General features: G+C 40.5%; 2 protein-coding genes and 1 pseudogene across 3 annotated transcripts; all 3 read left to right on the top strand.

The window, feature by feature from the left end:
- Window positions 1–2,965: 2,965 nt before the first annotated feature.
- Window positions 2,966–8,751, top strand: LOC147797717 (microfibril-associated glycoprotein 4-like). 2 transcript variants are annotated; one of them, XM_087141918.1, is made up of 5 exons: window positions 2,966–3,447; window positions 3,762–3,970; window positions 4,355–4,616; window positions 4,869–4,971; window positions 5,489–8,751. In XM_087141918.1, coding segments are annotated over exons 1-5 (933 nt in total). In that variant the 5' UTR covers window positions 2,966–3,089; the 3' UTR covers window positions 5,490–8,751. The 2 variants fall into 2 exon arrangements, with proteins under 2 accessions (XP_086998044.1, XP_086998043.1); XM_087141917.1 differs by having other exon boundaries at window positions 2,970–3,447; window positions 4,869–8,746.
- A 7,327-nt stretch (window positions 8,752–16,078) lies between these two features.
- On the top strand, window positions 16,079–21,018 carry LOC147797718 (microfibril-associated glycoprotein 4-like). Its single transcript, XM_087141922.1, has 4 exons — window positions 16,079–16,798; window positions 17,095–17,240; window positions 18,478–18,739; window positions 19,120–21,018. The coding sequence occupies exons 1-4, from the start codon at window positions 16,423–16,425 to the stop codon at window positions 19,368–19,370; spliced, it is 1,035 nt and encodes a 344-aa protein (XP_086998048.1). The 5' UTR covers window positions 16,079–16,422; the 3' UTR covers window positions 19,371–21,018.
- Window positions 21,019–22,821: 1,803 nt separating this feature from the next.
- On the top strand, window positions 22,822–23,632 carry LOC147797719 (uncharacterized; annotated as a pseudogene).
- Window positions 23,633–25,427: the final 1,795 nt, after the last annotated feature.

Raw genomic sequence — 25,427 nt, forward strand, 5'->3', positions numbered from 1 at the left:
GGTGAGTTTGTTTTGGGTGGATAATTAAAAAATTCATTGGTTAATCTACTAAAAATTGAAAATCCAATGAAATCTGAAGGTTTTTTGTTTGAGAGGCGTCAGGGACTTCAGTTGCCTGCCATGGGGCTCCAAACTTGGTTGATATTAAAGGCTATTTTCAATGGAGCTTGGATTGGTTCAGTGCACCCCTGTGTATCGTGCGTATCCTCCATTTAAGTCGCCATGTTTGTTGATAGTGATAGTTTGTTCACATTTCCTTCCTCGTACGCTCGTTGGAGCATGCGCATTCCGAATTATGTGCGCCAACTTCGAATTGAAATTGTATTCGACACGGCAGAAGCACGACGTTTGAAACTGTGCCGTGCTTGTGCCGTTCTAAGTGGCAGAAGCACGGCAGACCCTGTCTTGCTAGGTGCTTCTTGCCGAGCCAAAATCAAGTTGCCGAGCCGAATGGATTCAAACGTCGTGCTTCTGCCGTGCTAAATTCAAAAAAATCAATTTATTTAAGTTCGACACGGCAGAAGCACGTCGCGACGTCTGAAACGGGCCTAATTCTGCTCAAGCCTTAACATAATTCTTGAGCCAATTACAATGTATTATTGGGCATGTCTGTCATATGACATATTATATGAAAAGTGTGCCTACTAACGCTACTCGAATTGGGTGGAACAAGTGTGCAACCCATCAGCTCCCTTCAGAACGATTCAAACTTATTTCTTGCGAAGAGACATCCGAGAAAACATTTTCATAAGATAAAACAAATTTCTGGTATCATGTTTCCGGCTTGCTGGTCTCATATTATGATCATTCATCCACAACAGGTAAGAAATACACAAAACTCTTACTTAAGAAACCACACTATTTTGGCGACATAAATTTGGTATATTACTGTATGCCTAGGCTTGAGACCTTATTTTAGTTCCAATAGTAAGTTGAGTTCTTTCCACTTGTTTGAGTAACAGTTACATGACTGAGGTGATATAAACTGACAACTGCTTGCACTTCATTTGGCGTGCTGTAGAGTCGCGTTCACGATGAGTTACAACCGCAACACAATATCATTACAACGCCGGTAATTTCAATTCTCACAAGGGCCCTTAGGCGTGCTCGCCTGAGCTCATAGTTAACTAGAAACACGGGACGTGCCCCCCGGTCGTATGTACACTTGCATCCAAAATTCCATATTCAAACTGGAATGCATTAAGACTGTACATAACTACGTTGACCGTTTGTTTGGAAGAACAGGCAAATGCTGTTCATCCAAACGGATCGATGAATTCTTAAAAGGAAACTATAAAGTAAATCCATAGAAATAGGGTTTACTCTTCTGACGTCACAGTGGTGGTTTTCCTACAAGTGGCATTTATAACTATAGGCGAGCACGCTTAAGGGCCTTTGTGATAAAGGAAAAAATCACACAATGTTAAAAATCCCACGCAGCTATCAGACCTCTAGATAATAATAGACGTACGTTACTAAATAGTTTACAAAATGCTATTTAGAATTAAGGGACCACAAGAAAATTGAGGGGAATCGAAACCAGTAAATGGGTGTCATTTTCTGCTAACTGTGACCACCCATACAAGTTGCATGCAAAATGGGAGTGGCCTGTATACACAACGCAAGTGATCTGGAGGCAGCACAAAGACTGGCCACTAAGTCTTATAATACCGGGAAAGCAACATTTCTACGTCCTACCACTTTGCAATTGACTGCAAAGAATTTACTGTTAATCACTTTTGTCAAAATCCCTAGTTGGAGGATTGATCATTCACTCTCAGGACGAGGTCATCTACTGCGATTAACATCCTCAGACTTTGAAAAAGGTTCATAAATACCTTAAACAGTTTAGCCATCCTGTTACATACCCGGTCTTTTAGGTTAACAGTAATTAAAAACATTTAGTCCACGTGAAATATTTCAAAATAACAATAAATATGTAACCATTTCAAAAACATCTTAAATTTCATATTTACCCATTAATTGTGACCCCAAAATGAATAAAAAGATCCTGCATTTCCCCACCCACAAAAAACCCCTTACCAGCTGTTTTGCAAACGGTAGGACTTTGTCTTTTAAGCTCTACCTGAACTAAGATAGTGTTTATCTGTGGGCCAAGCTACATCAACCACAATGTGGTCTATTGAAGCGTGCGATGCTGCACGTGTTGTGCGCAATGCACATTGTACATGTCAGCACTCTGGCGATGACGTCATTATGGGAACGCGAACGACCAAAGGGGGGTTTTTGTGGGTGGGGAAACGCAGCATCATTTTATTCATTTTGGGGACACAATTAATTTACGATTTTTCGAATTGGTTACATATTTTTTGTTAGTTTAAAATGCTTCACATGAACTAAATGTTTTCTATTTCTTCCTTTAACAACCCTCTTGTTAGTTGAAGAACATAACCAGTCCAGTGTGTGATGGTGGTGTGTTGTCTATATTGACTCCTTTTGACTCTCAGGCTAAAACGGTATTTATGGATGGGAATAAATGTGTGATTAACCGGTCTTAAGCACATGCTTAAAACCAGCCTGGCACACGTGCATAGCTCAAGTAGCATGAACCACACGCGTACCAATCTCCACATAAGGACATTGTTCAAGACGTTCCCAAGAGCATACTGTACTCCATAAAAATGGTTGGAGAATCGTTTGAAATGTGCAATTATTGAGTATGCTTTGACTTTCTGACTATAAAAAGGTATTTATGAATGGGAATAGGGTAAATAATGCTTAGCTGTAATGTTTAAGACTGGGCCCTAGGGAATGGATACTGATAATAGCCTCGCTTGCGGCTTAGGTATTTGTCACGTCCATTCTCCCCATCTTGAAATTTGAAGACCACCCAGGCACACGTTTGTTGTCTTGATAAATCCAAAGCGTTTACCGAGTTGCCGTCAAATATGCAAAGAAGCTGGCCTGGAAATGGAAGTTCATTGTTGAAGGCTACTTCAATCGGTCTCCAGTGTATGTGACCGGGATTGGTTAATAAAGGAAGAGCACCGACCTTTGTCTTTATAAACTCGTCAACATAAGAAGTGACTACCAATCTTCTCCCAGATATTGTAAAGTCATCTTTCAGCATGAAGTCGGTTCAGCATTTTCCTTTCCTTGCATTTGTCATGTTCGGCCTCGTCACCACGGTCACGGTTAATGCACACCCCATTATTTCGAGGGGGGCTCCACCTGTCTATGAGCAGCATATAGTCATAAACCCACTCGATGGTCCCTCGTGCCCCGGGAGCGGTTGTAACTGCACTGCGATCCGAGAAATTGTTGCAGACGAACTACAGGACACGAACCTTTGGCTGGCCAAACAAGAAGCAAAAGTCGGTAACAAGGTAGACGGTCTGTCTGCGGAGTTAAATGGCTTTAAACTGCAGCTAGACCAGATAACTGAAACAGTCATTGAGCTCTCCGCGCTCCTGAGAAGCACGACAGGTAGGTTTGCAGTTCATTGAGGAATAATTCATTGGATAAATTGTGCAGGATCTTTTCAAAATTATTGGTCAGACCTGAACATCCGCTGAGCTGCCTTTTGCGTCATTTATTTTCCTCCAGCATGGAGCAAATGGGTTGAATTTCAACTACCATTATAGGGTTTCATGATCCTTGTAGTAATATTCCGCATATGGAATTTCGATAGCTGAATATTCAGTAAAACTCTACCATAGGTGAGTTTTTAGGCACGATATATAACTTCTTCGATGTTTTTCAAATCGATGAACATGTTGCTCGCTTTTGTTGAATTGCAGCTGTACCTGTTACCCCTTCAGTGCCCCCTCTTACGCCTTCAGTGCCCCCTCTTACGCCTTCAGTGCCCCCTCTGACGCCTCACAAGGACTGCTCCGACGCCTTGGCAAACGGTGTGACAATCAGTGGTGTGTATACGGTCCAACCTGCAGATCACGAAGGTCCTTTCAATGTGTACTGTGACATGGAGACAGACGGTGGTGGATGGACGGTATGTTGTGCGTAGTTATTAGTTAGCGCTTAAGGAACTGAAAGCCTGCTGGTTGGGTTGTGCTTGGATAAAATGTGATATATACAGACCAGATTAATCGAAGAACATTATCAGCACCGGTATACATTATTTCTATGAAATCTTTGGATCATTAAAAGGTTGCATCATTATTTTCTAGTTTTTATGAGAAGTGATGCTGCTAAGGTGTTCATTTGTATAGATAATTATACATAAATAATTTTGTGATGTAATTTACTCACACATGGTGTTGCATAGCCTTATATTTAATCAAATTTTGGTACAGTGTACTACAATTAATACGAGACGCCAGATCCGCAGGATGAAATGCGAGAGGGTAATATAGAACATTAACTTTTTTTACAGGTGTTCCAACGCCGTCAAGACGGCTCTGTTGACTTCTATCGTGACTGGGAGAGCTACCGCCGGGGCTTCGGTGATCTGAACGGCGAGTTCTGGCTCGGCAATGACAACCTGCATCGACTCACCGCTCAGGGCGCGTACCGACTACGTGTCGATCTCGAGGACTTCGAAAACAACACTGTGTATGCCGAGTATGACATGTTTAGTGTTGCTGATGGGAGTGACAACTACAGGTTGACGGTGCAAGGCTACTCCGGAACGGCTGGTAAGTTGTGCTGTTTTGTTTTACGAACTGCTGTGCACGGGAAATGGGTTTCAACTACGGAATCTGAGTATGGTAATATTGTAACATACCTGACTACTCCATTTAGAATTATATTCACGTGTGACTGCACAATGTACTCTTCATGAAAATATGAGTTTCGGAAATGCTCAGTAATAACTATGATTATCAGCCTAACGTGTCTTCATTGTTGTAAATTGCCAATGTTATTATTATCCTACCGACTGATTGCAGGTGATTCGTTGTCATATCATAGTAGTTATCCCTTCAGCACCAAAGACCACGACAACGACGTGGCTGGTTCTGAGTGTGCTTTACTTTACTCCGGTGCTTGGTGGTATGTAGAGTGTCACTACTCAAATCTCAATGGCGTGTACCTGAGTGGGCAGACGGATGTGTACGCTAAGGGTGTGATTTGGGTAACCTGGAAAGGGAATTTCTACTCGCTGAAACGTACTGAGATAAAAATTAAGGTAGCAACTAATTAGCTTAGTGAAGTTAGGGTTAGGGAGAGCCAATTTGTTCACACCACCTTTTTACTTTTGTCGAAATGTCGTGATTCCATTTATCAAGCACTTGCAAGGGAGATGGAAGTAGATTGCCTCGTCCGTGTTATACATTTCAGAAATACGCTATCAACTTCAAATCCCATCGTTTGATTTCTTTCATTTTACAATTTGCACCCCTTAGTGGTCACTTAGTTATTTCATACATTTATGAGACAGTGTGATCGCTTGTGTACTTCTCCCTGATTCCCATTTCTTCAATTGCTCCATCGCCTTTTGTACCCATAAGGAGAGTGTGTAGTTTGTAGATCTGACTTTTGTAAAATAACATTTTCTCTTTGTGGACAGAAATTCCCCAGCGCTTTGTAACATGTTGAGTATGATCTCGACCGCGTCAAGCCTCCTATATCAAGCAAAACGGTAGTTCTGAGGTAACTGTATTAATCCTCTTTGGAATATTACACTTTGACTAGTGTGCTCGCACAGATTCAATGAATTAACGAGGACGTCACTGTTCTTTTTCTATAAAAACAGAATTGCGCAAGACAAGTGTAACACTATTCCCTCTCATGGATAAAAAGATTATAGGCAGGCAGTGCGTACATATGCGCTGTCCTACCGTGGTGTCATTTGCTGGAGGACGGACACAAAAATGCGCGCGAAACGTGATGAAACAAGACGGAATTACAAAGGAGAACGGCGCCGTCTCTCCAATGTGCGTGAACAGCTGCGTGGTCTAGATGTTTATTTCAATTCGATTCGTGTGACTTCATCATGGACCTCTGATTATAAGATCTCACTAGATGAACCGTCAAATTGTGCGTTAACGTCTAGTTCAACAATGCCCTGTAACTTTAATGAGCGGTGGGTTTGGTTTAGACTAATGTTACGTCACCTGTACGAGTCGGATGTCTCCTTGCTCATTAAGTTAGGTCCTGTGCAGGGATACGTTTTGCTTTATTTATACCTCACTTTTATTATTTGCACGTCCAAGAGAGACCACGAAAATAGCACCAAGTCATTTCACAGTGAATAGGCGCGTTTGTTACCGTTTGTGTTTTTTTCCATTCGTTCGAATGTATGAGCTCACATACTGACTCGTGCAGACAACCTTGTAGTCTCTATTTCTGCGCCGCCAATGAGGTGACTTTTAATCAGGACAAAAGAGAAGTTCGTCAAAACAGTTTATCAGTTCATGAAAACAGAAAGTTTGTTTACGATTAACAAGAAAATAACGTTTTGCCTCAATATTCTGAAATTATTGATTTTCTATTTGATTTTTCATCTTATGAAATCGCACACGATATGTACACGGTCACTGCACGTCAATGTTCAGTAGTATCCATCAATACTACTGATAAGTAGGCCTATTCCTTGAAGTTTAAATGGCAAGAGAAATTCTACAGCGTACAAACGTAGATCCCTCACCCAATAAAAATAAACGCTGAGGTGAAGTCAGGTTTCAGTGTGCCATTCCGGATTTCTGGTCATGCATGAATCCTCGCGGTAGTGTTGCACACAAAAACATATATCATATAAACATGTACAGTCTCCATTTCCTGATTCAAATTCATTTAAAATTCAGAATAAAAATAATGATTATTACTGCAGAATTTTCTGATCAAAAGTAAAGTTAACCGTTTTGTAGTGAACATCGTGGGAAATTAAAATTTCAAAGCAACGGTATGTCACATATTCACAACAATCTAAGATTGAATAAAAATGCGTTTACACAGAGGCCAACATTTCCCAGCTATTGAAAAAGTGAGTAAGTTTAATTGGCTTGATTTGTACATTGCCACTTCTTTCATGATTATTATGTATTTCGCACTGATTACGGTTTTAGTGTCCAGCAGTGAAAAATCCCACACATTGTTTGGCTGATTTTAAATGGTTAATTTAAGCATGAACTACTAGTATTAAGCACGGCAAGCTGAAGTTAAGCAAGACAATTATGCAGAATATAATATTGCAAGTACAGATAAGATTAAAAATGTAGTTTCTGAATGTAATAACAGTACCCCCAGGCTGTATGAAGTGTGTTCTTTTTAAAACAAGAAATCTGTTTTTAAAAACAAAGCATTTACAAATTAATTCGCTTAAAGTTAATATTGCAAAAACTGTAGCAGCTAAATAAACAAGCTGATTTTATCTAGATAGTCCTATTTTCAGTGCATTGTGCCGTTCATTAAGTTAATTATGTTTGTATTTTAGCTGGGATCCGTTCAACAATGTCAATATTTCTTCAGCAAAGGATAATAATTGATTTCGAAAAACTAATCCTTTTACCATAAGTCTGATGACAGTAATTGAGACAATAATTGGAATTAATTTAATGGTACGACTGTACAATCTGACAAAAGGGGGCAACACTTCATGAATGTCATCCACTGAACTGTGAAGTCCCTTCAACGTCAGCCGATACCGGAGCGATAATTATGTGGTACAGTTTGTCGAGAAGGTAATTTGTTTTATGCATTCATATTACGTGTGCCAATATCGTTTTCTGTCAAGCAAGGCGAATCACTGACACCAGGTGCATGCACCCCTATCGATACTCGGCAATTTAACTCTGATACGTACACAGAGGAATTTTGAAGCATTCTATTCGATGGCACCCTCCATGTTACAGTGCAAAGAAAGCAGTTCTCTGACTAATTCCTCTTCCTGTGACTGATCCTTATGCATTTGCCGTCAATGGGGCCGAGCTATGCCAAGAGAGGGCGCAGTTTCCTTGCCCCTTTAGTAGGAACTTCACTTCGCTGGTTGACGAACAATTATGATATGCATGCCTTGTGTTCTCGTCACTAACAAACAAAACAAACACTCGTGACCGGCATGGCTCTTTCCAACCGATAAAAAGTTGCTTCTACTCAAGGCAGATAGATCAATCACCTAGAAGAAGCATAAGGCAGTAATTCTACCCTGTTGACTGAAAACATTCACACAACTCGATCACACCTCAACTGTGCCTGTTTGAATCGTTTACCCGTTCGTATACAATAAATCAGTTTTCCGGAATGTAAACCAAAGACAATGGATTGTTACTCTTAAAAAAAGTACACTGCCGAAACCGAGGTCAATGATTTCGCAGGAAACGTACGAATTTAGTATATTCACAGCATATGGCCAGTGATTGCATGCATCAGTTGAGTGTTGATGAAGCCCCCCCACACACACACACAATAGAGCCTGAAAGTTGACCCCTGATGGCGCCCTTCCGGAAATCTTGAATATGAAAAATAAAGTGCAAAGATTTTAGAATTTGTAATATTTTTCCTTCATTTACTTCTTTAAAAATCCAACTCGAAAAAGGGACTCAAAAATATCTGCTAGTATATCAATTAAAACAAACTGTAAAATTACCTAACCTAAAAGAGAAATATTCTGCCAAAAAATGACCTGCAGGATTGTACGCAGATAAACATTTGCACTCTTTAAAAGCCGAAATAGCAAAATATTTTACACACGTTTATAATTTATAAAGTAATTTATTTATTCTGGTTTATTTAATTAAAATATACACGGTAGGCAGCCAGATGAGGGTCGCTGATAAAACCCCGTTTACAATAATCTAGAGGCATCACATATCAGTAAGAAGGGAATATAAAATGATAATAATAAACATAAAGCAGTATTCTACTTCTACAAAAGCTTCTAATATTTTATCTAGCCTTTGCTGTCAACAATTGCGTGGTATCAACTCAACGGAATCTGGAACCCATCGACTGCAGATTTTTTTTTGTGGCTAAATCTTTGCAAGGTTGTACAATCTCGTACTCAAGAAAACGCGGAGTGAAAACAAACGTGCATGAACATGAAGATCTATATCGCCGGACCTAAACGGCCGCTATTAACCCATCGATCTCCAGGTGACTTTTCCTAAATATGACTCGAGGAAGACAAAGGTAAAATTCCAACATGAGTGTTCACGGGGTGCTGTCAGTTAGGAATTGTTTATCCAAACGTGATCGGATGGCCCAATGTCAGCCCAAAGGTTCCGGAAGCTCGCCTCGTGACCATTTACTTTCAGGCTCTATGTCGCAAACTTCGCTCCAGCGATGCTGCATTCATCAGAATTTATTTGGGGTCCACAAAACACGGCCCACGTGCTGGCGCCTTGGGAATCGCTACTACATGGAATATTGGGGAGTTCAAAAGCTTTCAACCAGGCCTCGAGAGAAAATGCTGCTAGGTGTTTTTATTCCTATGTTGTTATTTGTTTGTTGAGGTCCCTATACCTTCTTGTTAACGTGGATAGTCGTCTGGCCGCAAGAGTCCGTGCAATGTTCATAATGCTTTTGTTTGACAATTCTTTCAATTATCGGAGTTAAACACAACGGCAGAGGGGGGAAGTTCGGGCGGCTTGTTCTTGTTTGTTCACGAACAGCTCAACTTGTTCGTGGGTCTGCCTCTCGAACGCCTCGAACGTACAATCATTTCTGTCATGGAAAATTATTAATGTTAATTTTGTAAAACTTTCCATTGTCTTCGGCCTTGTAGGCCATATCGATACTTTTTTCGGCTGGTCAAAAATAAATCTCACGAGTTCTTCCGTGTGTTCGAGTAGAGTCCTGACGAGGAGGTTATGTGTGATCCTGTTCCGAGAACAGGGTTCTGGGGGTGCGTTTCCCGCCGTTCAAGCTTGAACACGAAACCTGTGTCAAGAACAGGCCGCCCGAACTCGACCAATGGTTATGTGAGGGCGCTGTTGATTTTGGGCAGCATGCATTCCTGCGGTGCGCCTAAATGCTCTAGTAACAAACTGCACACGAAGCAAGTCGGGTTCAATAGTTTTGAGAGGGTAATTAGAATGTATCCAGTGCTGAAAATCACCCAAAGCCCCGATTCAGAAGTTTTACAAGCTTTATTCATTTAACCAAGCACAGCTTAGTTGAAGATGGAAAATGGACGGAAAATTGTGGCTGTGACTTTAAATTAAGCATTATTCAGAAACAGCTACATTATTCAAAAACATCAGCCCAGGTCACGGGAAGCCTATCGACCCTTTTCAAACGCGCATTGAGTCGACAGATTTGTTGCACTATGATTGGTTAACGCGTTGCAAACTCTTGGAGGCGCACTGTTGCGAATCGCCGTATTACACATAGCTATATATTTATCACTTTTTTCTCATAAACGTTTCCTTTTTCTCAAGCCAACCCCCTCCCTTAGTTAAACAAAAACAGCAACGAAAATGTAATGGGGAAAGAGATTAAAGCATCCGAGTTGATTATCAAAGCACTTTATTGGGGGCCCCAAAATATCTATTCTGTTAAGTTTTTGTTTCCTCAAATGGTGTCATAAGTTGTTTTGGTCCCAGAAAAATACATCGGAAAGCAAGGGCTGGGTTGGGGAAGGGTTAATTTTCGAAGCTGGTGATACCATTATTCACATGTATATTTGACTCGATGTATTTGGAAGGAGATGCCTACCTACATATCCCCACCGTCAATTCGGCTGCGCGACTGACCGAAAGCCCAACAACCCAACCCAAGCGACATATTCTGCATCATGGAAATACACCATACGCAGGCAGATGCTCACAATGAATTTACATAGGGGGATGTTCGGGTCGCTCTGGGGAATTTTCTCGGTAAAGGTTGTGAGGATGCACAAGTCCTCAACAAGGATTTGCTCCAGCGCGCTGGTTATAGAGAGCGTTGCAGCGCTGTCTATAACCAGAATGCAACAACACTTAGTAAAGTCATTGTTGGATAGGCCTTTTTACTGATAAATTCATAATTATGCACGCTTGTGCATAAATGCCTTGGCATCAAGAAATTTGAGTGGGCCATTAAAAACGTACGGGGGTGCAATTTTGATCATTTTCTCACAGGTTTTCTGACCTTGTTAATTCTTGTCTTCAGAAAATCCCACTGAATCGTTTTTGCTATTAGTTTCTAATTTAAGCCGGATTCTTTTTATAGTTCTCTGTATAAAGACTTTTCAATCGTAATTTTTCCTGTGCGTACGGAGATTGTCGTATCTAAGCCTGTCTCCTTTCGTGCTCGTTATAGTAAAAGCGATTTGTCATGGACCCTTCCCTAATTCATTATTTTCTTGGCCTGAAGAGATAGGGAAATTGCTCTTAAACGTTGTGCCGCTCATACTCACAATGTGAGCAAACCATCCAATCAAAAACTGGGATGACTACCTTGATGCATTCGTTGTTTACACTTGTGGTGAATGTAACGTAAAGCACTCCCCAAAAGATCACACGTACGTACCTCTCTGCATGTTCCTGTAATGAGAAGCTGTTTCCTCCAGCTCTATATGTACAGAAAATCTGATGCCTTGTTTCTTTTATCATCAGATGGTGTGTAGGGTATATATTCCTGTAAAGTGTAACCACTTTCTTCCTGATCTAAGTGCACACGTGGAACTCCTGTTGTGTCTGATATTGCAAGCTCTCCGATAGCATCACCAGAAAAAGTGGGCAGATATAAGCAAACGCGGAAGCATGCCAGGTGCTTGTGGTTTGTGAGAAATGCAGCTGTCCTTGAATTTTCAAAAGGTACGTGACAAGTAATCTACCCACCTTGTTCAATTTAAGGTGTTGATTTCAAACATGATTTCACTTGGAGCCTTTTTATTCAGTTACAGTAATTGACTTTGTCCAAATCAAACGATACATGAATGGGGCAACCAGTATTTACACCCCCTCCACTTCTAAAGCACTTTTTCGAAAAAGCTGAGTCCATGTCGGATTTCAAAAATCCGAGTCCGAATCTGATTTTTTAAAGCACATATATAAGGAGTGGATATCACTAAGTGTTTTTCCCTTTTATGGTAAGTATTTGTGAGTATAAAGAAAGCAAAGGCTGACTGTCAACGTGTTGAACCACAGTATTCTTAACAAATTATTATTAGCCATTTACGAAAAAAAAAAAAACGCTCAAAACTGCATCAAGACCACCCGAAAGAAAACTTAGTTTGTAAAACGTACAAAGTCAACTTTCTTTAAGAAAAATATTTTTAATGCATTTTAAACAAAATGAGTTTAAGCTGTAGTTTTTGAAATTTCGTATGCATAATTATTCTTTTTTTTCAAGACGTATGTGTCACAGATTGCATTCAGAAATTAATGCTAAATGTGAGATTACATTGTGCTTCGCTGGGGTTTACACGCAGCGCCATCACATTTTTTGTTTGGAGTTACAATCATGCGACGTTATGCGACAGCAGACGTCTCGGGGAGGTGTTAGATGGCCAGACTATTTTTTTGAAGGGGGGGGGGGTTAATGATCTCTGTATTACTAATCATCGCTCTACTCAACCCCAGTCTCTTTGACGATGGTACTTTTTCATTTTGTTTTAGTGTCGATGTCAATCAGTGTTATTATTTATTATTAATTAATTAATTCTGGTAACGACGCCAAAGGTTCCACAAAGGCGCACTGGGCACTCCAGCTAGCAAGAAACCTGTAAAGAGGAGACAATGAGAAGCAGTTACAGATTTTAAGGTGGGAGGAAAACCCCCAGAGGAATATTCTGGGTAAAACCCACGGAATCAGGTAGGGGCTGAAAACCCAATTCTCATGTAGACCGAGCCAGGATTCGAACCCGGGCTGCAGAGGTGAAATGCGAGGAAAGAACCACCACGTCAACCCGACTCTTCTTAATGCAACAACATCATTCTATATTTGCACTCATTGGATCCTGCTCGAGGAAAATAACCTTTTCTAAGTTACACTAAATGTTACATGTGTATTTTCAACAGCAAACCCGCCAGAGGGTTGTATCTGCTTCCTCCTCTTGTTTGTTTGTTTGTTTGTTTGTTTGTTTGTTTGTTTTGTTTTGTTTTGTTTAATTCTTCTGTGAACCTCGATAACAGTGTCCCGCAGTTCCTTTGCACTTACACGTTTAAATTCCGTAAATCGGAGGGGCGAATGGTACGTGTCCATTTAAATTTCACACACAGTTTGTTACATGGAAGCAGCCAATGGCACTATCAGATTTGTAATCTTAGAAAAAATCGGCACCTTTTCTATGGTCATTGGCCATTACTGACTGTTATTCGCAAACGTCGCACAAGTAATATCTTTAATAACCTGCTGCTAGCAATGTACAGACCATTTCCTCCTTGATTATGCCAGTAAACCCGACAAAACACCATTACCTTTTTTGTACCCTGGATCCAAACCTTAACTTTAAGTTTATTGGTCCAAGTTTATAAAATGACTTTTGCTGAGGACATCAAGGGTATCGCTATCAGGGGCGAAGCCAGGCCTTGGAATGACTTTTCCTATAAAACGACTATGCATTTGACTTTTCTCATTCCCCAACGATGGATACTCCATTGAATGCACTCCATGGGTCAGGGGAATGTACTCATATAAATGTTTACTCTGTCTCTGCTTAAATCTCCAATTCGTCATTCTTAAGTGTGCCTGTCCTTATTGGATGTTTCATATCAGCTGCACTCTCAGTAATGTTGTGGCTACTTAATCTGCAATCGCAAGTCACGGCTAATGCAACCAACCCTGTTCTCTCGTAACGTAAAGCACAAGCTTTTCCCTTTCGGCATTTATGTACCTTAGGCCTATTTTGCACCACATCAACTTCTGTGTTTTGACTTTAGTTTGCAGAGTGCAAAACAAGTGATTTTCAAGATTTTGAAGACTAGGGCCTAAGTAAAACTGCGATTAAGCATTGTGGCGGCCACATCAGCGATATCTGGAATGCAATCTACAAACAATCCATTCAGAAACCCAGACGACGATTTTCAGACTTTCTGTTGAATAACCTACCACATTATAACGTCTGGAAAGCGCTCAAGAAAGATCACGTTTTTGTAATCTACTCTGGCAATGCATTTCCTGTTATGTGAATCATGATGTTCGTGCCGTAAACATATAATCCCATGGTACCACGCCGAACGTGAACTACCACTGCGTCTATACGCATTGAGTCTTTGCTGGGGTCGCCAAAACTAGGAGACTGCAGAAGATCACTTACAGGCAGATGCGGAAGCGTGGTCATGTGTCTGTTTGTGGTGAACTGGAGAAAGTTTGGCAAGAAATTCATGAAAAATCATTAGCTCTTGAGCATTTCACGGTTTTCATATTGGGTTTGCTTTAGTTTATAGTTTAGTATTGAAGAAATACAAACTCTTGCAATTAATTAGTATTGCAACAATGATGGCACACTAATGCAAATTTGCAGTCAGCATTAATAAATTTAACGTTAATGTTGCACATTCTAATTAGGTTTTGCTTGAAGAGAAAAACCTGTGGCTGCGGTAAAACCCTTGTTCAGCTTGAGAAGAAAACCTTGAACTCGCATGCGTGTGTCACTAGATATACAGTGCGTTGGAGCATATAGTCTTCAATTATATTTCACATAACAGTTAGGCCTTTGTTTGATGTAATTATTTAAGTTGACTTATTTATCATTGCTCTAAAGCTCTGGCGAGAAAATAAGTCACGCTCAAAAACGACTTTCAACTAATGAAGAGCCCATTAATACATTTGGTTAAGGTAAAAAGCCTACAGACTTTTATTTCTGACTCCGATTCTCTTTCTGAAGCTGATCGAACAAATTTTACTCACATGTACAACTACTGATTAATCGGCTAGAGGAAAAGAACAGTAGCCGTCAAGTCCCATGTGAATAAAGACCACAATACAGTGGTAAAGACACATAGCTTTTGTTGGGAGTAGGGGGCTCCACTTAGGGAGGAAAGTGACCCACAGTCGCCAGAAATGCAAAACTATACAAGATGTCTACGGTGACAAGAATTAAGGGTCAGAAAAGGACACAGTGCTCTTCAATGTCCCATCTAGCAATATCTTCTGATCGTTATGTTGCAATAGAGATGCAGGATTTCCCGTAATATAAGTGATTATTGTGTCCTCATTTGCACGCGGCCTTAGCAGTGTTGTACGGTTTATGTGCCGGGTGCATGTGGAAACTTTGTGCATTCCCACAACACTCTTCCAACATCATCATTATGTTTTAATAGATCTTCTATTTAAGTAATCGTTTACTGATCACTGCCAGAATAGGTTTTAAGAAATGGTTCATAATGAGTGCAGCCTACTTTGTTGAGAAATAGGAATGATCACGACCCATTATCGTTTTCTTTAATTCCACCTATATGAACAAAGACCAAAGTAAACCTCTAGAATGGCAATGCCAGCCGCATGTTATTGAGAGAATACTTGCACACCTTACGAAGGGACAAAACCCCGTTGAAAAAGCTTGGTATACAGTATATTATGGATTCAGTGGACCCCACGCCAATGTGTCCTTAATTACGAATGCTATTTGCAGTAAACGGTGACGAAATCAATTCACAAGCTCGACAATGTAACTTTCTGTATTACTGAAGACGGACAAAAATAATGCCCTCCAATGTTCTGTTTTGAAACCTCGGTAAGTTAATCCGCTAAAACGATTAGACGTCCCATTACAGACCTTTTTCATAACTAAATGTAAAGAATACCACCACATGTGGACCGCCTTTGCCCACGGTGATCTCATAATATTCCTACGGACAGCTTCAGCCACGTGCAACCGGTTGTACGAACACTGCATGCTTGACTAGTTTATCTTGAATTGGTAGATTACCATCACAACACATCTTAGGTCTAGCGCGATCGTGACATCCCAGGAAAAAAAGTCTACAAAGAGCGTGAGGAAAGGTCCTTGTCTTAATAGAAATAAAACTGTTCATTAAACGACAAATCACGATAATTTGCTTCAACTCTCCGCACAGCTATGTTGACTACAAGGGGCCCATTTCAAGACATATGAAGAAGGAAATATCAGCAAAGAAATATCTAAATGTATTTTATGTTTCGTACGGAAACTTTTTCTTTTAATTTCAATGTCATTTATTAAAATTATTAAACGATGATTCCATAAAGTGAGTATACTCTGCCCATAAACCAAGTCATACAATGAGGAGGTGGCAACCATACCAAGGTTACAAGAATGTTGATTTTTAATGCAGCCGGTATTTACATAGCTTTTATTCTCAGTATGATGGAAGTCAGATATAACTGGTGTTCGCCTTTACAGGTTTCCTGAACGTTTACGGGTGCTGGAGTCGGATGCAACTTCCCTGTTGTTTATTGATGATTTCTTCGAGGTGACAGATTGGCACCCATTGTATCATTAGGGTCACCAGATTGTGATTTGTAGACATAGGTTACGTCACTCACGTGAATCTATTCAGAGTGAAACGCAACTTACTGCTTACGATAGTTATGGGGCAGGTATAGACGTCTTCAATAGTAATCTGTAGACATCTATAGGCTCACAACCATTCGCCAATGAGATATTGTGAAGTCATGACGTCGTTTCAGCAGACTCTTGTCGTTGCATTCATGATATTCTGGGTTTTCACCACCAACACGGTGAGGGCTCAACCCATCGATAGGATTGGGGCTCGACCCGTCTACCAGCAGCAAATTATCATTAACCCACTGGGAGATGAAACGTACTCCGGGACCAACTGTAACTGCTCCACGATCCAAGAAATTGTTTCTGATGTAATACAGAATACGACTGGCCAGCTGGCTGAGCTAGAAACAAACATCGCTGGCAAAGTAGATGGCGTGTCTGCAGGGTTGATTGACGTCAAACTACAGCTAGACCAGATAAAGGAATCCGTCAGTGAGCTTACTGAGTTCCTGAAAAATGCAACAGGTGATCTTGTGGTTCAATTACTAATGTATAAACTTATTAAACCATCTTGAGTCTTCATGTTTTTAAAATTCATTTGAAGTAAATTTTACGGAATCGTATTGCCAGCAAATATTTTTCGCAAGAGTGAGCCAACTAAATGTTGACTAATTTTTTTTCAGAAGTCATGTGAAAATTGAACGTCAGTGGTGCAGTTCCTTGGTAAAACCCCACAGATGTGAGCTTTCAGGAAATATTTCAGTTCATTAATTAATGATGTTAATAAAACATTGCAATGGTTAGCTTTTTGTGATTTTCAGTTACCCCTCCTCGGACTCCCAAGGACTGTTCTGAAGCATTCGCTAACGGTGTGACTACCAGTGGTGTGTACACAATTCAACCAGTCGATGCTGAAGGGCCGTTCAGTGTGTACTGTGATATGGAGACAGATGGAGGTGGGTGGACGGTAAGTTATGAGCAGCTACACGGGGCTCATCATTAACTTTGATTAAATGGAGAATAGGCCATTATTCGCCCAGTATTTTTAACTTGTGCAAATAGTCAGTAGCACCAAAAACTAAAAAAAAATCACACAAATTGGTTAGAGGAGTTTCCCCAATATTTATTCAAAACAAAGTTATTTGAACAAGGTTAGCAAAGGTGGTAAACCAAAACTTGAGAAAATTTTCAAGCAAAATTTGAAACCAGCAAATAGTAATATTATGTTCCAAATATTTAAACACCTGTTGTGTACAAAGCGACCTAACTGTGTCCACGCTCTGGGGAAGGTCTATTTAACATTAGTCAGTTGTGTTTTTTCCGAAGTTTACAGAATGGTCAAATAAACAGTTGCTCGGTTTGGGCGCTGCATACTATAAAATTAGTGTAAAGCTCCTGTTCAAACAAATTTAGAATGAAAATAATACTCCACAGATAAGATTTACTGGACAAAAATGAACAACATAGAGTTTAGAAATCTTCAAACTGATCTGACTGCACATTGGTTTGAATTTGACACTCAAATCCTGTATATCTGCGTCATCCCACGGGACTCTGCGCCTTCTTCACGGGAGTCCAGGAAGGACCGACTGGTTTGCCTCGTGTGCTGCCTGAGCAAAAAAGGAATCAATTAACGTTGCATAACAGTTTTTTAATATGGCTGAAGTGGCTCTCACCTGACTGTTGGGCTTTACTTTGCTGATGCGCTGCGGTACCTCAAAGGCTATATAAGCTTAAGCTTCTTAGAGAGGAGCCTGTGATTTCTGTCGGGATTTGTGAAGGATGACGTGACTTTTATACTATTTTTCCATTTCTTTGGCACCAGTATGTGGTCAGTTTCTGTCTTCAGTGGTGCAACCGTGACCTAGAGGACCTTTTCTTGAACAAAGTTGCACGGGATGAAAAGATTGTTGTCAACCAGTATGTTCCAGAGATTCTTCCATTTTAGTCTAGCTAAACACAATCAGGGGGGTGAAGAGTGACAGAGTGGATAAAGATTGCACCAGCCATAATTGGCGTCATTAACAAGTCGGCCATAGCTTCGATCCTGAGATCGTCCTCATCTACCTTTCAGAAGCTTCAGAGTAGTGTAGTAGCAACAGTAAATAACTTGGAATGTTTACCACTCCCGGCTGCCCTTTCTATTCACGGCAAATCACTGGACCGACAAAATCGCTGATATTGTTTTCTTGTTTTGGTTACAGGTGTTTCAGCGGCGTCAAGACGGCTCCGTTGACTTTTACCGTGACTGGGTGAACTACCGCCAGGGGTTCGGCGATCTGAACGGCGAGTTCTGGCTCGGCAATGACAACCTGCACCGACTCACCGCTCAGGGCGCGTACCGACTGCGTGTCGATCTTGAGGACTTCGCAAGCAACACTGCGTATGCGGAGTATGACATGTTTAGTGTTGCTGATGGGAGTGACAACTACCGGTTGACTGTGCAAGGCTTTTCGGGAACGGCTGGTAAGTGATGTTTTGTTTTACGAACTGTTGTGCACGGGAAATGGGTTTCGGCTAGGGAATCAGAGTATGGTAATATCGTAATATCTGTTCTATTTTACCGATATTGTACACGGTAAGCTACTGCTGTGATATTCTACAGAATTTGTTTCACAGGTAATGGGTGGACACTACAGAATAACGGTACGATAAAATTGCAGCAGCCCTATACTCCAATTAGAATGGTTTCAGACGCGAACGTTAACACCTTGACGTTAGATTCATTAGAAGATAATTTGATGGGTGTGGAAATGCTCACTAAACAGTTATTGAAACAATTTTGACGTTAAAAAATAAAGGTCTTCAATGTCATGCAAATCACTATCTTCTACATATTTTGGCAGGTGATTCATTGTCTCGTCACAGTAACCATCCTTTCACCACCAGAGACAGCGACGACTCGATCGATTCTAACTGTGCTATAATTTACTCTGGCGCTTGGTGGTACGCAGACTGCCACTCCTCCAATCTGAATGGCCTGTACCTCGGTGGACAGACGGATGTCTACGCCAAGGGCGTAGTTTGGCAAGATTGGAAGGGGTATTACTACTCACTGAAACGTACTGAGATGAAAATGAAGGCAGCTAACAGTTAGTTTTATGGGCTTTGTGTGTTGGTTGATTTGTTCTTGTCGAAACCCTTAAGTTAGTAATTTAGATAAATTTTGTTCATCAGACCAATAAGGCTGCGAGGCAGGTTTAGGCTGGATGCTTTCTACGCAGTCATGCATTTTACTTCGTCTTTGACGCCTACAATATGTTTCTTTGCTTCCTTTTCTCTTTTCCCTTTTTTCTTTGCATTTATATTTCAATACAAAGACGATAATTTATAAATTGTGTTCTAGCTGAATTCTAGCTGCCCCCGGGGATGAAAATGCAGTGTCCGCCGCTGATAGCAACCTTTGTTATTTTTCGAATCATCTCCATCGTTTGCCCAAGCCCCGTCCGTTAATATACTGCAATAGTCGTGCTTAAGAACCTTTTGACTTTTTGATCTGTGATATGTACACTGTTGACACTGCGGTCTGCAATTAAATACAAATTTCACCTTACACTTAAGGTAAATATTTCGTATCGAGTTCCCACACTCTGGTTTTGAAATTGATAACGTGTAATGTAGATCAATATTCTATACACGTTTGGGTTTTAAAATTCTTATATAAAAGTGTCAAATTGATAAAGAAGTTTTGTTCGCTTAGTGTCAAAAGTTCAATGAGTGAAAGAACCCCTCCCCAACAACGTAACGCTGCAGACCTGCTACATGTGAACTCAGATGTGAAAAGAGGGTCAAAACTTGTAATTTACATTTAATTTCATTGTTTTCGCGTGACTGTCACTCATGGCTGTCTGTTAAAGACTTACAGATAGATGTCCAAATGTAACACTTTTTCACTGGCAATCAAAGAAGAAAAACAACTCCAGCTTCCATAACATTGTACAATAATGGAAGAAAATATGGCATGATTGCTTAGCCTTTTGGATTATCGCAATTAATCTTTGTATAAGTCACTCATTAATTTGAACATCTAATTCACACTTTCAGCAGTAAAATATCTCAGATTAAAAAAAGATACACAAAATAAAAGTGGTCCTTAACTTTTTTGAGTAGTGTATGTGAAAAGGAATCCATGAGAAAAATCATATCGAGTAATTACTTTGCACATAATTAGACTACCAGTTTAAACCATTGTGGGGCGAACATTAGCACTCGCTTTGAAGAATGTTTACAGTAAGATATGGCAAGCTTATAATTTTAAAAATGGTAGGGTTTCTGATTGTTGTGTTTTTGTTTATGGAGAGAAATGAAAAAGGGAATTATTGGAGCAGGACCCGGAGGCTCTTTATTTACCAACAGTGCTCCAGTCTTGCCATTACGACACTCGGCCACTTCAAATACGAACGGAACGAAATCAACGCCTGATAAGATTATCCAAAACCACTTCTCGAGGAAATCAATGTTTTCATACAAAAATGAAAGGAAATTATGTGTGCATGCAGTCTGTTGAGACAACAGAGAGCATTGTGCATCACTCATGATCAATTGCTATTTAAATTGTTGATAAACAAGTAATACGGATGTTTATGAATGCCAGGGTAAGAACACTAACATGAAGTGACAGATTTATGGCATCATTTCCGCTAGGTTCCCCTTTGATACACATTTAAGCTGTCACCGAAAAAAACTTCTTCTTACCACATGAATGTTCCAGGTATGTAACTAATACCAAGAGCGCCCTCATTTAAGCTGTGCTTTCTGATTTCTTGTCAAGGCATGTGCAGGTTGTTTCCTCTGTATCGCAAACTTTGCAGTCATGGAAGCTGGTGAAGCTGTTGAACGATTGGACATGTCATCAGATCACAAATCCCCTCCGGAATCAGAATAAAGTGATTACGACTGCACTCGTTCTTTCATGTCTTTCGAAGATGACGAAATCGTGGTTAAGGTGGCGAGAGAGGCCACCAGAGAGAGTCATAGAGAGTCCTAAAAGAACCAAACGCCGATGGAACTCGAGTGTGCTGAAGAATTTTCATGAGAAATATTTCAAGTACTTTTTAGGACATATTGTGTCCAATCAGCGCACGAATGGTGGGGCGCAGTCGCTATGGTTGCACTACACCAAATACGCGCCGGTAGAAAACAATGCAAAATCGGACCAAAATAGCGCCGCCTGTTGACTCTCGTGAAGAGGTTGGCCACCGTTTTTTTTCACTGGAAATTCAGGCCTTTTATATGGAAAGGAGATAACTCTTCGTTTCCATTTCATGGGGGTTAGCCAAATTGTTTTTTTTTTCGCCTTTGAACGAAGAAACCCCTAAAAAAGCAGTAAAACTAAGCGCTCATTTCTGAAAGTAGCCGCCGGAACTGGAAATTATCAGTCCTTTTATCAGTTGATAAAAAGATTTCTGTGATGCTTCCTGATTATGGCCTGTCTTATTGTAAAAATCCCCTGGGATCACAAAGTATTAATGAGCTCGCGCGCAGAAATACAACGATTTGGTGGAATGCACCCCATTACGTCCTTGCCTAATGTTGCGAATGCTGCATGAATCGCCGCGCTAGCGCCCTCTATCGCGTTACGATACTTTACGCTTTAAAAATGAATACTCGGGGAAGTGGGCCTTCGTAGTTCACCTTCAATCCTACGTAGCTGTTACAAGTATTTTTAGGGACAGACTGACTGATAAAATGAGATTAATTGTTTAAAGTTGTCTTGACAAGGTGATCGCCATCACACGCTTAACATTCATTTTATTTCTAGTTCCTAAAATCGATTAGGCCAGTTTCAAACATCGTGCGTAAGCACGGCAGTGGTTGCAAACGTCGAACTTCATTACAAACGAGTTCTTGAATTTAAATAAACCCAAAATGGTGGACCAAGAAAACCAAGAGCGCGTTCATATTCTTCGCTGCAACAAGCACTACTTATAAATCCAATTCTTCACTACTGGGGAAGGCAAAAATAACGTGCCTCGTTGTCATTTTGCCGTCAAGCCTCGTTGGAACGTGACAACTCTTTGAGCTTGCAGACGTCTGAGTAGAAATACCACGAGATTGTTTGACTTTATCTGGGACACGTTCTCGGACAGGAGATTCAAGAAAATATTTCGAATCTCAGAAGCAACTCCTGTGTTCATCATATCTCTTATCTGGAATGAAACGGTAACTGAGATCCAATTTCTCCCTAATTTCACCCGATCCGACTACCCACCGCTACTTACAAGTGAGGCCTGTGCAGTAAAATAGCCATGCTCTAACTGTGATGCTAATATATTATCGTATGATGCAATACAGTAGGGAGACTTATAAGTGAGGCTTGTTTGAGCCTTCTGCTTGCAAATTTTCTTGACGCTGACTAGCGTCACTTACAAGTGTGCCACTGTATTGCATCATACGATTATATATTAGCATCACTGTTCTTGCAGGTTGTTTTGATGCACAGGCCTCACCTGTAAGTAGCGGTGGGAAGTTGGATTGAATGCTAATTTCGATTGGCAATCTGCCTATTTCGTCTAGAAAGGGGTGACTATCTCTTCACAATCGCTGCGATGGCTGTTATTGGTGTCTCTACTTTTTGCGACCATTGTCCAAGACTTGTCTGAAGCTATTAACAACTTTTGGGACGAGTCTGTCACACGGCATTTCCCCAGTGACAAAGGACACCTCAAGGAAAAAATGCTTGACATGGAGAAACTGTGGCAGTTCCCTGTGTATTGCTCAGCAATCGATGGCTGTTATATCCGCTTAGAGTGTCCCGCTTGAGGTTTGGAAGCTTGCAAAGAGTGCCATAACTTCAAGAACTTTTATTCAGTTGTACTATTGGGTATGATTGACGCCAAACACAGACTTATATGGGCCAGCTCTGGATTTCCGGGGAACTCCCCTACTCAATCATTATCCAATCTACAGATTTGTGCGAACGCATAACACAATCAGAAGTAATTCCACAGACGGCAAAAAATGTTGATGGAGTTGCTCTGCCTCCACCAATTCAGGGAGATTCCGCTTTCCCCCTCCGGCCCTGGCAGATGGAGCCCTTTACCCTTACCACAGTCACACCCGTAAGCGGTACTTCAATTGCAGACTAAGCAGGGTGTGCATGGTAACCAAGGGGGCATATGGACAGCTCAAGGGACGATGGAGAGCACTGCGAAAGAAATCTGAAAGTACCCCAGAGCATGTTCGTACACTTACACTGGCTTGAATAGTCGCCACAATATCTGCATCGATAGAGGAGACAATGTTTCAAGAAAGCTGGTCCCCCTTGCCGGGGAAAGAAGGGTCAGGGACAAGATAAGAAATCTACTTTGGTTGAACCACTGCCCACTTGTGAGCGAGCGACAGACACTGACAAGCTGAAACTGTGCGCCACTGTCTCACCGAAAAGCTGTGGAAAGAGAAAGAGGTACTTGGGATTTGTGGAGTACAGAGACCACTCTGCTAAGCTCTTTCTCCTAGCACTGACAAATAGATTTTTATTTGTCATGATCAAGTTTGAGTTTTAAATTGAAATAGGGGATAGACTTATTAATATCAGTGTATGAAGCTTCGCTTTTCTATTCCATATGCAATACGTAACTTGTACATTTGAAGACAGAAAAACAAAACCGTGGTAAACTTCAAAAGTGTAATTTTATTTCAGGAAAAATTGTAAAAATAAAAATGAAAAGTGGAAACATTATTGAACATTACGAAAACCATAAAATGTATTTATAAGGGGTACAATTCAATTGTGCTCACAATATTTGGCATAAAGAAGCCCCAGCTAATTCAAAATGTCTTGACGAAAGGGTAACTCTCTTTGGTTGGCTTACTAATTTTTGTTATGTAGGCTACGCGTACCGAGGTAATAGGCGGTGCTCCTATCACACAAATCAAACAGAGTACAAACAAATACATATTTCTGACCAACCAATATGACGTGAATAATCACAAAATAATCATGAGAATGATTACCTTATGTGGTGCACAATTAATTGTTACCTATGCTGTGAACAATTAATTAAAAACCAAGAAAGGGTTATCAAGTTAGAAAAACGTAAAACGGCTATACAGCCCATGGTTCTCAGACCCTCAACTCAAATTGTGATGAATGTAAATAAGTAGGCACAAAGACTATCACAAGAACCTTGAACAAGTAACATTAAAACACCTTAAACTTTGACAGATTGTGCAGATACATACATGAACCACTTATAGATTATCAATATAACTTACAAAATATTTGTGCAAAATGGTGTGATGATTATTTAACCAGAAAACAGAGGTGGCAGCCTTGAATTTCAATATTATCTTTCAAAAATCTTTTATCTGTAAAACTTTTACAATGTCTGGGTGGGTAGGTAGGTGGGTGAGTGGGTGGTTCGTTTTTGTTTTGCCATTCACGGGTTCTGTTTCACTCACATCATCCTCGTTGTTAGCACTGAAACCCAGGCCACTGACTGTACTAAATGCCCATTGAACCCAACGTACTGGCTTCATTTTCTGATGTCTGTGTGATTCTTGAGAATCCTTTACTAGATCTGTAAGTATGGAATTCCATATCTGCCGTCGCCCGTCGTGCGTCGCCCGTCGCCTTTTCTTTGGGGGGGAGTCACGATTGCGCAGTGGTACTTTTAACTTTGACCCTTCATCGTTTCATATGTACATGTACTTGTTCGATCGATCCACCATGCCTGACTCTCATTTTAGCAGTGGAACTAGAAGATGTATTCGTTTTTGCAGCTGCCCTAAACTCCGTGGCACTTGAAAGAAGAAATAATACCCTTTCATTTTTAAAGACATCGGTAAAGTGACGGGTATATGAAATAATACCATTTTTGTTACATAAATAAATAAACAAATTATTTTTTTGGTAGGGTAGATTGTTTTCTTGATAACTTAGTTACTCTTGACGTAACTTTACTCGTTAACGGCCTGATGTTAGGTCTATAGCCTATGTAACATCTGTCTGTCCCCGCACTATATCCCCAGAACTGAATGTAAATAATAAATTATTTACAATGTTTGATTCCTTAACATTATTTTTCATAAGAGACGAACTGATTCAACATTATTTTGAGGGAGGGTATACCTATGATGAAATCTGCTGTATACTCCAAATTAGACATGACTTGAGTTGCAGGTAGGCTCACAGAAGTCTTTTAAACAGTAA

This window comes from Acanthaster planci, linkage group LG10, assembly GCF_054643075.1.
Source record: "Acanthaster planci isolate LZ-2023a linkage group LG10, COTS_SCS, whole genome shotgun sequence".
NCBI classification, from domain to species: Eukaryota; Metazoa; Echinodermata; class Asteroidea; order Valvatida; family Acanthasteridae; genus Acanthaster; species Acanthaster planci.

What these genes read in the sequence shown, in the direction of transcription:
- LOC147797717 (XM_087141917.1), top strand. Translation starts at nt 3,090, where the DNA reads ATGAAGTCGGTTCAGCATTTTCCTTTCCTTGCATTTGTCATGTTCGGC. An exon ending in GCTCCTGAGAAGCACGACAG is followed by an intron (nt 3,448 to 3,761) that starts GTAGGTTTGCAG and finishes GTTGAATTGCAG; the next exon opens with CTGTACCTGTTACCCCTTCA. An exon ending in AGGCTACTCCGGAACGGCTG is followed by an intron (nt 4,617 to 4,868) that starts GTAAGTTGTGCT and finishes GACTGATTGCAG; the next exon opens with GTGATTCGTTGTCATATCAT.
- LOC147797718 (XM_087141922.1), top strand. Translation starts at nt 16,423, where the DNA reads ATGAGATATTGTGAAGTCATGACGTCGTTTCAGCAGACTCTTGTCGTT. An exon ending in GTTCCTGAAAAATGCAACAG is followed by an intron (nt 16,799 to 17,094) that starts GTGATCTTGTGG and finishes TGTGATTTTCAG; the next exon opens with TTACCCCTCCTCGGACTCCC. An exon ending in CAGATGGAGGTGGGTGGACG is followed by an intron (nt 17,241 to 18,477) that starts GTAAGTTATGAG and finishes TTTTGGTTACAG; the next exon opens with GTGTTTCAGCGGCGTCAAGA.